The 12,445-nt window shown below is 43.4% G+C and overlaps 2 protein-coding genes across 2 annotated transcripts in view; one reads left to right on the top strand and one right to left on the bottom strand.

Moving 5' to 3' along the window:
• The window catches only part of ADAMTS18 (ADAM metallopeptidase with thrombospondin type 1 motif 18), a 618,263-nt gene that overhangs the window by 136,076 nt on the left and 469,742 nt on the right, over positions 1-12,445 (top strand). The gene's annotated exons all lie outside the window — the stretch shown is intronic.
• The window catches only part of VAT1L (vesicle amine transport 1 like), a 141,634-nt gene that overhangs the window by 116,581 nt on the left and 12,608 nt on the right, over positions 1-12,445 (bottom strand). Inside the window, exon 2 of the mRNA XM_081274867.1 lies at positions 1,526-1,655. Within this exon, the coding sequence (XP_081130993.1) occupies positions 1,526-1,655 (130 nt within the window). The remainder of the gene's footprint in view (positions 1-1,525; positions 1,656-12,445) is intronic.

Below are 12,445 nucleotides of genomic sequence, written 5' to 3'. Positions count from 1 at the left end.
TAATAACGCCCCTGTTCTCTGTTTTCTTCTGAGATCACCGGTTATTTATTCCGTGGTTATTTATTCAAGGACTAATAGAGTGAGTAGGAAGGGCTTTCCTTCTAGGTCATGTGTAGGAGTTAAGAACAGATAATCTCCTAAGGCAGTTCTTTCAGGGAGAGAGTGTGTGTCTCTGGTTATACTGCTTACCTGGGGACAGAAAATGTAAAAGTCATGTGAAAGACAGAGAAAGAAAGAAAGAAAAAACTCATTTTCTTCTTTCTCAGTATTTTTCTACTGTATTATCTGGAAGCCATTGACCAGAAAAGTGATAAGTGGGATGAGATTTCTGGACATTCATTATAAGGAATTTGAGGCATATTAATATTTTCAGAATACAACGAGGCTCAGATGCTCTGAAGGGCACTCTGGCAATGGACTTTATAGGATGCGCCTTCAGTTCTTTCTCGTATTTAGTGCTGCGGCACTTGGGGGTTGGGGTCAAGACTGAAATTCTAGGCATGTAAAAAGGCTCTGGTGACAAATCCAGGTTCTACTGCCACTCACTACCCTTCTGACCTCGCAGGAAATTACTGAACCTTTCTGACCCTCAGGGGTGATAATGACTTTACCTTGCAGGGTTCTACAAGATAACTTCTCTATGGTTCTGGTTCTGGTGGCTTCTCAGGTATGAGATCCCTCCCATTTCCCCTGGGAAGACTTAGTTATGACTGAGCGCTCTTGTTCGTGATTTGCATTGATTTTTCTGACTCCAAAATATTATAATTTTAGGCAAGTGATGTGTCCATAGTGTTGAGTTTGTATAGACCTTATTCTGTTTGCTTTGCATAATGGTAGAAAGGGTCATGCATTTTTCACAATTTTTTTAAAAAAAGTTTTATTATGGAAAATTTTGAACATAAACAAAAGTGGTCAGAATAACATAATAACAAACCTTTTTTTACCCACTGTCCTTCTCAGAAGCCATCAATCCATGGCCAACTCTGTCTCATTGTTAAGCACCCCTACTCTTTGACTTAAGATCTCTTCATACCAAAATGTTACTTCCCTTATTCCTATAGTAGGTAAGGATTTATAAATGATAAATGTGTATGTTGAATAAATATTTAAAGGAACCAAATTATAAAATACAGAGGTTATTCCCCGCCCCCCTCTGGAATGTTTGAGCTTTGTAATTTTGAGCCCAAGGTAATGGTAAGTGGCAGGTGGGGCAAGGAGCCATGCCCCTTAGCTAATCCAAGTCCAGACACTGATTCAATAGCTACATTACATGAATAAAGGGGAAGAGGAGATTCATGCTGCTCACTTATCCAAAGTACTACTAGAAGCAACCAAAACAGTACACGAGAGAGGCGTGAGGTCTTTGGAAAGTCCTATCGCTACAAGCGTTGTTAATAATACCGAATAATAAGATGACGAGAATAACACCAGGCCTAATGACTCCAAGCATGTTTCCGCCTAATCTCGTATTGTCTCCCTGGATTCCAGAGGGAGATGACTCTTTAAGGCAGCGTCAAAACAATACCTCGTATCCCTTCACGCTGTCTCCCAGAGCTTCAACGATCCCAGAACACTCGAATCCGGGCACCAGGGGAGTCTTGGGAGGGTTGTCAATATTCCCTTGTCGCACCATCAAGTCAATGAAGTTCAAACCACTGCAAACAGCAAACGTGAAAAGAGAGAAATGCAAAATGAGATTAATCCAGCCACCAAAACCCAGCACCGGCATGGCTTTCTTTTCTTCCTCTCTCCCCACCTTCTCTCCCTCCCTCCTTTCCTTCTTTCCTTCCTTCCTTGCCGCCAAAGCATCCCTCATAGTAATGCCACTATGTAAATGTCACTAATAATACAAAATTCAATTATCTCTACACAGAGAAGTAGTGCTTTTTCTAGCGGTGAAAATAGCTGCCGTTCCTAGTTCAAAAGAGCCCCTTTGTTCTCCCTCGGAGTCTGTTAACTCTTATTTTTAAAAACACATATCGACTAGCCTGGTCATTAGACACCCGAGCACTTGATCAAGGGTAAAAAATGTACTAGCAACTGTTTACAAGCAGACACGTGGACAGCGGCCAGACACCATGGCCACCAGCCAATCTGTGAGTAAGAGAGAAAGAGAAAGGAGACCTAATTTTAAAAGGCCTCAAAATAACTAGGCAACTCTCCTCCCTCACGGCACACACCCAGGCCAGCGCTGTGCAGAAACAGGATGGTGCCTGTGAGCCATCAGGAGGCTGTACTCCATTCTGGACAGGAGAGAGACTCAAAGAGGAGAGATCAAGGGGTGTCCCAATGGATGCGGGAAGACTGAAGTGTCTGCTTCAAAACTCCAAGCTTCCTCTGGAGGAGAGATGTTATCCGGTATTTTCTATTAACAGTACTTTTGAAATAAGGAAGTTATTAAATATATCAAAGTCATCTTTGATAGATCGATTCCAACATATCTTGATCCTTGATACTGGATTCCAATGATGCTACCAATGATTTTATTTTCTAGAACTACTATTGGGGATTGCACTTAGCACCTACTTGCTAGTCACATGGGGGAACACGTCCCATCCAACTTGCATTTTTCCAACAGATATGGTTCTAATGTGCTTCTTATTTTCATAAGCCTCCATCTGAGAAAGACTTGGGTTACAGAAACCAAACTCTTCAGTGCAAGCCAGGGCTCATCAGCATCTGGCCACAGGTTCCCTTCCAAGTGAGGCGACCGGAACTTTTAAGCCTATCTTGCTCCTTCCTTCCCTGTCCTCTCGGGAGGAAAGCATCCAGTCCTACCTACCTGTCCTTGCTCACTGATCTCATCCACACAGAATGGATAAAGGCAAGAAGGATGGCTTTAAGGGTGGGTTCAAAGCCACCACTGTCTCAAGGTCTTGCTGAGAGTGAATCGGCAAGTTTCACAGGCTGCCTTAGCTGGCACCTCTCCTAAGGGTGCCCCCTTGAAAGCAGCTGCAGACCTTGTATTGCTTGGCTTCCAGAGCACCTGGCACAGAGTGGGCCCTGAATAATCAGTAAAGTTGATACTTAAGTAACGTCTGCTGGATGAAGAAATCGCCATCCATATTCAAAACTTTGCACTCCCAGGTTAAACACGAATTCCTTTGTCACATATATATTTCTGAAATGCACATGTGGACTTACAAAGGTCCTGCTTTGGTGGCAAAAAGTTATTTAGGTCATTTATGCACCAAAATATTCTCTAATAAACAACCTGGAAGAACAGAGTACAATTCCCGACTCGACCACTTCAACCCACGTGACCATGACCATGGGAAAGCAGCTCAGCCTCCCTGTGCTTCGGCTTCCCATCTGTAAAATGAGGGTGTGGCAGCCCCTGCTTCCAGGGCTGTGAAAAAGAAGGGAAGGACGCATGTAGCCCCGCACAGTCAGGGTGCACAGGGAGCCTTTAGATGCACAGCAGCCCTGAAGGAGGCAGGAGCTGTGTCCTGTTAAAAACGGCTGGCGAGCCTTTGGCTACCTGTCGCCCTCAGTGCTGTGAACCGGCGCCTTTCCATAAAGCATCACTGCAGAACAACCCAAGGAATTTCTATGGCCCAAAGCAAACACTCCATCTCACCCCACGCCTACTTTAGCTCCCTGTGTTTTCCTTCACGTGAAATCTTGGGGCTTCCCCTCCCGATGTGGAAATGTCAGAAGAAATCACTTCACAGGTCTGCAAATACGGCCTCCCCTGGAGAAGGCTTCATCCTAGGGCACCACACTGCCCAGTTGGGCCTTTTTAACACCATCAGCATGAGCTGCTTCTGGTGGCTGGAAACAGACAGCCAGCCACTTAGTCTCCTGGAAGAGGCCTAAGGCTAACTTGATAGAAGCCAGTGGCTTCCTGTGGTCTTAATCAAGTGTTGGGCAGCTCCACCAGATCTTGGTGAATGCCACCTATTTTTGGGAAGCAGGCGTATTCTGAGAGATGGGGATGGGACAGTGCCATCTGCTTCAACACAAAGGAAGGAGGCGAATGATTGGTAAGGTTGTATCAGACCCCCATCAGGATGCCTTTCTCCTCACTACAGCTAGCATTTGCTGAAGGGTTAGTTTGTGGCAGGAACTGTGCCCAGTACTTTACTTTTGTTATTTATGAATCAATAATACTCCTGTGAATTCTGAATCAGCGAACCCATTTTTCAGATGAGGAAGCCCGAGACACAGATGAAGCAACCTTCATCTTAAGATGTGCTTAAGGTCGCATCTTCAGAAAATGCGCAGGTCGGGATCTGAACTCAAGCACAGTGTAAACTTGACCCCCTACACAACAATCTTCTACTGGTCCCAGAACTGGGTGATCTCTCTAAAGCTATGAATGGAGAAACACACAGCAAGAGAACAACTTAGTCACGCAAAGGATGTTGAATGACAGAATTGAACTGGAGGGACTTAGCTGAGCTGAGCATTGGGGAAACCGAAGGGCCAAAGCCAGTAGGAGGAGAAACTAAACAAAAGGAAAAACACAAGAGGTCAAAGTCCACCCTACACCTGTATGGGGGACAAGTGGCCAACTTCCACTGTGGAGTGACCTAGAATGGGAAAGTCCAGCCCTGGCCTTGGTGAGGCCAGCTCCATTGTGCCTCCTGCCCTCTGTCTCCTTTTAATACATGTGTCTTTACAATGGAATCTCTTTGCATGGATTAGAAGAAATAAACCAAAGTACCATAATTCAATTACCTCCAATACTTCATTGGGACATTGTTAACTTTTTTTTTTCAAACAAAATAAGTAACATTGTTTAGCAATATTAAGACAAGGTCACACAGACAACAAAGCCTATAGGCTTACACTTGGATCAAATGGTTCATTTTTCCACCACAACAGAAAAACACAGGAGTCTGTCAAGCTCTCCACCCCCACAGTTACAGTTTCTAGTATTCGCTAAGATAATTTGATTTTTAGCTGAAAACTTCCGGGGGTGGCCATGACTACATCTAGTGACTCAGGAGCACATGGGGGTAATCTTCAGACACCTCTCTTGCTTAATTTGTATACAACTCTTAAACATTTGAGATCAATGCAAACAAAATAGCATCAGATAGTACTTGGCATAATGTTCTGCTAGGTGATCCCATATTTCTCAAAGATTGGTATAATTTTAATTAATAAGACTTTTATTTTTCTTCTTCTGTTACATTATTAGTCAGAGGCTATGTATAAAGAGTTATTATTGAGATGAAGCATCCTGAAGGAGTAAAGGCAAAAATTTGAGAAAAGGACCCTTGGGGAGGGGGAAGATTCTAAAAAGGAGGAGGAATCTGCAGGCATGTGGCAGAAGACACAGGGAAATCGGTGGGGGGGTGGGGGTGGGGCAGTCCTCGTAATAAATAACACTTTCTCACATTTGCATAGAACAGCACAGCTTACACGAAGCTTTCATACAAATCTCATCAAACTTTGTAATGACTCCAGAAAAGCAACAAGTGCAGATGTTATTGTTCACATTAAGGCGTGAACACTAAGACCCGCAGAAGATGAGTGACTTGCTAAAGGCAGCACAATTAGTATGTGACAAAGCCGAAACTTGAGTCAGAGTCTTCAGATCCTTGCTATTGTGCATTCCAGGACGCGGTGAAATCTCAAATGGAGGTAAATCAAATGTTACTAAATTCAAAAATTTTAAGAGTCAGGGGCAAGAAGACCAAGAAAAACTGGTGAACGAATGTGATGTAGGGGCATGGGTTTCAGCCTCTGTTCTGCTGCCCATCAGCTAGGACCGTGGCAAAGTTTCTGAAGCCTTCCCCGTGTTCTGCGCTGTTTGCTTGATGGTCCTTTATTCTGTGGGTTCTGCTTACAACATTATCAGAGCCAAAGTGCAGAGACGGAGGGTTGTGGGGGTCTGAATCGGATGCTCAGACTCCATGGAGGAGCCAGAATCTAGACGCAGCATCCTCACTTTGTACTTTGTACCTTGTGTTAAGGGAGGGATGTCACCTGTGATGTCTCATGAAAGAAGTTCAATGTTCTCATTTTGTGTTCTGCCAAAGTCAACAAGCACTGCTCCCACCATGACCACGCTACGTGTCAGATGCCAAATGTGGACCATTTTCACGTCCACCTTGCCCAAGATCACAGAATAGGTACTGGAACTGAGAAGATAAGCCATGGCTACATGACTATCAGCTCGTGTTTCTGACCCCTGGGCTGTCATTCCCTTATCTCTATCTATGATTTATAAATCATAGTACTCTGACGTGTATTCTTTGCCCCAAACTTGTCATTTGAGATATGTGAAATTTTATATGCGTATAATCTCAAATGAAGACACAAATTATTTCTTTAAAGATAGCATAAGTGAATGACATACCAAGCAGTCCAGCTACAGTTCATTAATATTCCAACTTGAAATAAAAATTGATCCAAAGGAGGAGATTACCAAAGAAGAGACAAGTGGCCATGGGGAAGGTCCTTTTATTCTGGTGAAAGGAAGGCAGGGATTGCCCACAGGAAAGAATTGTGGGATTCTTTCTATTCTAATCTTTCATCAGGTTGTCAGTAACCTCAGCTCTAACCATAGGGATCCAAACACTGTCAGACCATATCCCCAGATGGGGATATATCACAGTTGGTAGGGTGCTTGCCTCACATGCACAAGGCCCTAGGTTCAATCCCTAGAACCACCAAAATAACAACAATAAAAAAAACCCCACAATGATAAAAATCCCCTTTTTCCTTTAAGTTACTTGTTTATGGACACAGATCAACAGAGCACCCCAAATACATGTTGATCTTATTCTCAATAGAAATCCCATCTTGGCCCATCGTTGGCCCAATTAAGATGCAGATTACAGAGAAATAACCTTCCTAAGCCATTTTTTACTACTGCAGGGATACAGCTGAGCATACCATGGGTTACGATGTGTGTTCACTTCTTTATGAAGACAGAGGGAATTTTTTTACCAAATCTCAGCACACAGGCTGGCTGTAGGAAGCTTTCAGGCCTGGTCTTGTGTATACGCTGTTATGAATTTTTCTTTGTGTTAGCTGTTTGAATGCTCAGCGCCAAATTTGTGTTGATAAATTTGTTCTGTGATGACATTTGTTCTGTCATCTTACTGCTTGCTCAATTGTCACTGCAACTTCTGAATCCTCTGGAATTTCCTATTTAAATATCTGATGACCTCTTACAGTGGTTTTCAAAATTTACTGTGCACAAGAATTCCCCAAAAGACTTATTTTTGCAGGGTGGGTACTGAGGATTGAACTCAGGGGCACTTAACCAGTGAGCCACATCCCCAGCCCTATTTTGTATTGTATTTAGAGACAGAGTCTCACTGAGTTGCTTAGCTCCTCATTTTTGCTGAGGCTGGCTTTGAACTTTTCATCTTCCTGCCTCAACCTCCTGAGCTGCTGAGATTACAGTCAAAACCCAGATTGTAGGGCTCTCCCTCCAAGTCCTGACTCTAGGTCTGAGGTAATGTCCCAGGTGTTACACTTCTAAAAAGTTTCTAGGTGATGCTGAGGCTGTTGATCTGGGGCCCTGCTTGGTGACCAGCTGGTCTATCATTTCTTCTTAAGCTAATTCAAGCCCTTTTTAGAAGGAGATAGGGTAAATATTAATAGATGATCATTAGATAGATATAAAAATGAAAATTAAAAGCTCTCTCAGTGTCTTTGAGGGCAATTGAACATTTTGGTCCTAGTCCAGAAGAGGATATTTATCTTGTTAACTGTAATCTTATTAGGTTAGATTCATCATTCTAATTTGTTCTTCTATTTCTTGGATCCTAATTCTTTCATCCAAAAAGTTGGTTCTGCCTCTTGGATTTGTATCCTCTGAAAATGTGGTTATCATGCCATTGACTTCTGCGTCCAAAGTGCTGATAAAAATAGTGGACTGGCTATCACATTCCTGGTTCCCAAGTGGGTTTTATGAATTCTATAGAAGTTGTCATGGAGGAAATATAAAATATAAGGCTAGCTGACATCTGAAATTTCTTCAAATCATGAGCTCTTATGATTCTATGAAATAACCTCCAAGACATGTTGAATGCATGTGTAATAAATAATATGTACTCAGTAAAGACCCTGAGGCCTGCTCTTGGTGGGTCACGACAATCAATTCCCACCCTCCATAGTAGTAATTTCCAAGCAGAGGGGCTTCCCCTTGAGCCTTTGGATGCCTGTCAGGATCCTCATGATGGTGTGGGCATGTTGTTTTTTTCCTAAATGTGCATTTCCCAACTCCAGGTCTGAGCATCTCTTTAAGCTTAGACATATTCTCATTGCCATAGAGGTCATGAAGGACCACTACTGGCCCAATGTCAGCTTTTCCCATGAAGAGAAATGTTCAAGAAGGGTTCGATCCTTCCTGAAAGGGCTCTTCCACAGGACCTTGCGACTTTTGGAGGGGCCCCAAGAAGCTAGAAGAAATCTGAAAAACCCCATACCGGTTTTCCTAATGGTGGAGCATTGGGATAAAAGGAATTGATCTGTGGCTAGTAACTGAATGTATGATATTTACGAGGTGTTTACAAAAGAAGAGCCCTAGTGGTCCTCTACAACCAGTATGTATCAGGCATGAGGCTAAGTGTTTTATGTGCATGATATCATTTAATTTTTATGCCACCCATAAACAATGCTAAGAGGCAAACAATACTATCCTTACTTTACAGAGAACAAAATCAAGGCACATCTAGGTTTGCAAAGTCACTATGTCAACGTAAGCAATGTGGATTTAGCATCTGTGCTCTTGAATACCGCACTCTACTACTGAACTTTGCTTTCCTGTTGAAAGAGCATCACTAAGTATCCCAAGTTACATAAATGAGACCTTCTTTTAGTCAGTTTTTCATCACTGTGACCAAAATACCTGTCGAGGACAACTTAGAGGAGGAAAAGCTTATTTGGGGCCAAGAGTTCAGAGATTCAGTTCATGGTAGGCTGAATCCATGGCTCTGGAGCCAAGGTGAGGCAGAACATCATGGCAGACAGGCCTGGTGGAGGAGTGCGCCTCTGTGATTCATGGTAAGCAGGAGGCAGAGAGAGGGAGAGGGGAAGGGGCCACAAGGAAGATGAATTCTTCCAGAATACTCCACCAGTGGGCTGTTTCCTCCAGCCATGCCTCACCTACCTACAGTTCCCACCCTGTTAGTCCATCGAAACTAGGTTACAGCTCACACGATCTAATGATTTCACCTCTGAATATTCCTGCACAACACAGGAGCTTTGGGGGACCTCTCATATCCACACCATGCACACCTCTGTACTTAACTAGCACGTTGAGCACCTACTGTGTACCAAGCGGTATCCTAGGTACTGAATACCCCAGATTAACAAATTTGAAATTCTCACAGGAAAGCAAAACCATAAAAGGTGATTATAGCATGATGTGAAGAGTTCAATCATGGGTCAAAGTGGTACCTGAGTGACCACGAAGTGTGGCTAAGATACAATAGAACCACGAAGTCAAAACATTAACCTCCAGAAAGTTTCCAAAAGAATAGTCCTACTGGTCCTCTGCAACCATCAGAGCTAAGTTTACTCCTTAGCTTTGGCTTTTTGGCTCCTTCTCAGGTGGGGTGCTTGACGTCCTTCAGCCTCAGTGTTTTCCATCTCAAAAAAATCCTAGGGATGTTGGCACAGATTGAAGATGACAATATATGTTGGACAGAGTAACTTGCATACAGTAGATGCTCAGAAGTATGAGCTGCTGTTGTCGTCGTCATCATCATTATCATCTTCTTCTTCATCATCACACAAAGAAGGCATTAAAGGTCAGGTTCCCTGGGAAACAGACACAAAGTCTGGTCTGCATGCAGGTCTGATAGGGAGTGTTCTAGGAAGCAGTATCTAGATCAGCGGGAGGGAAGCTGGACTACGCAGAGATAGAAGGCTCTGATATACTAATGAAGAGGTTTCAGCTCATCCATGGAAACTTCTTGGGCTAGTATGGCCCCTTGAGTGATTCTGAATCAAAGCAAGGGCACTAGCACCCCTCCATCAACTGGTGATGGGTTGAGGCTGCACCCACGGAGGGGATGCAGTTTGGGGCAAGAAGGCTTCTTGAAGTGGAGGGCAACTCCTCAGGAGGGGACGGGGGGAGCTGTCAATAGCCATCACTCCCAGTAACTGGAAGAATAAGCACAGAGGTCCTAAGATAATACTCTGGGTGATATATCTACCACCTGCTACAAGAGTGGTGGTATGATTTCCCCTTTGGGGGTTTTATTCTCTTATGGCTACAGATATTTGTCACTCACAGTGAACATTTATGGGTTCCTTTGCATGGTGGTCCCTGAGGAAGAAAGATCGAGTGTTTCTTACAACAAATTGTATGAAGTCAAAGAAGACCATGAGATCTTTAAAGAGAGACCCGAAAGAATGAAAGAGAAATGAAGGAATTAAAGAGCTCAAGGAATCAAGGAAGGGACTAAGGAAAAATAAAATGGAAAACGTTAGCAGATGGATGAATTACCTGAAGGCCTGCAGGATTGGTACACTGTTGGGGAAAAGATATATGAAAAACCGCAGTTCAGGTTTTTTACATGTTTGTGGAAAGTTAAGGTCACAGTATTCTGGGGGAGATGTGGGCATCAGGGAAAACACAGTTGAATTCCAAATGGGAAGCTTTCACCAGCCTCCTGCAGGTGGGCATTAATGACCCCGGAATTTGTGACAGTTTCTGCCAGCTCTGGGATGAACCAAACAGACCCAATGTGAGGCTTTGACAAAGCAAAAGCAGTGGGAAAATAAGGGGAGCCCTTCTTCATTCTGATCTTGTCTTGCTGATAATATGTTCATCAAAGCACTTGACTCCAATCCATATGGGGTCAGAGAAGCCGAAGTTGATCCATTTCCTCATATCCTGAGAACCGTAGCTTCTGTTTCTGTTTCTTAATCTCAACTGATACCTTGAAAATGCCTATGGAAATAGGCATTGATTGATCTCAGAAAATACGTTCACAAGTTTTGCTTTCTCTTTGTTGGTTTGTTCGAGCACCCGTTTTGTTATCTCAAGTCTACAGAACAATCTGCTTTGAAAGGAAAACACTCAGGGTCCAAACCAAAATCCCTTATGTGCAAATCTCATACAGCATCTTATTTGAAGACCGATAGAGTGCCCTGGATGGATGGCAGGATAGAGAAGTCACCCGGTTCCATCCCAGGGCAGAAAGAATGTGTTAAGGGTGCCCTGACCCCCTTCTGCCCATTGCTGGTCCGTGGCTCTTGACACTGGTTCCCTCCTAACCCTGCAAACCCTCCCTAGCCACTACATTTAAATAAAAACAATCTTGCATCCATGTAAGACATAGGAAATTCTCTGATGCATTTGATGCTTCCTCATAATCTTTACTTACTAAGTAAATACTGCTGTTGTTGCCCCCACCCAAATCCCTTTCTCCATAACAGATGCAGTGATAATGAGGATAATATAGTTTGGGAAATGGTTGTACAAATCCTCTGTTGCTACTGTGTCTGAGAAAGGAAATATATTCAGATCTTATGTCCAAATTACTATTCAAAACACACTTCAGTAGTATTTCCAACACAGAACGAAATAGCCAAGTAGACGTATGTAGAATATGAACATCTAGAGTCAGTTTTCAACAGAAACAGAAAAGCCTAGTACAGGCAGGTCCAACACAAGCTCTCCCTGATGCCAAAACCAACCTTTGCTGGCTCCTGACAAGGTTAGCATCTCTACGCTCCATGTTGATGGTGACCAAGGCATTGATTTCAAATGGGCACTTGGCAGTGATTGGCTGCACAGAACATGCAATCTCATCCGACTTAAATTCAACAGACTCTCTGTGTTTGGGGGCTTGGTTGGGCAGTGATGTTACAACAGAGATGATGCCATCTGTGCTTCCCAGAGTTCAGAGATCAGCAAATAAATGATTACACACTAAGACAGTTCCACAAGAGGAGGCCATTTAAGGGTCAGAGCTAGCACAGAGACAGTAGTTACTAAGTCACTTTACTGCGATCAGGAAAGAATTCCCTAGGAACAAGTGTGTCCTCTGCTCCCATTCCCTGACTCTCCAGCTCCACCCCATCTCTCCATGGAGGAGGAAAGACAGTACAGAGTGACCTCAGCTTGATTTTTCCATTCAGCCACAGAGGGGGCAGGATCATCATGGAGAAACAGTCCATTTTTGCTATAATGTGAATGTTATTTCCTAAGACATTGCAGTTGATAAAAAATAATGGTTAGTAAAACAGTTGTTTCTCTAGGGGAAAAGGGGGGTGGTGAAGATTACAACAATGTGCAATGGAACATTCTGTGATGATGGAAACGTTCAGCATTCGTCCAATATGGCAGCCACTGGCCACGTGTGGGTACTGGAATGCTGGCAATGGGTTAGTGTCACTAAGGACTAAACTTTAATTTTTGGCCAATTGGAATCTAACTGAATTAGCCTAAGAAGGTGACAGTAGCAGAATCACTCCTCCTGTCTTCCCTCTAGATTAGAAGCACCACTAGACACCTATGTTT

The sequence above is a fragment of the Spermophilus citellus genome (assembly GCF_964194105.1).
Source record: "Spermophilus citellus genome assembly, chromosome: 18".
Lineage (NCBI taxonomy): Eukaryota > Metazoa > Chordata > Mammalia > Rodentia > Sciuridae > Spermophilus > Spermophilus citellus.
This window is presented reverse-complemented; position numbering and strand designations above follow the sequence as displayed.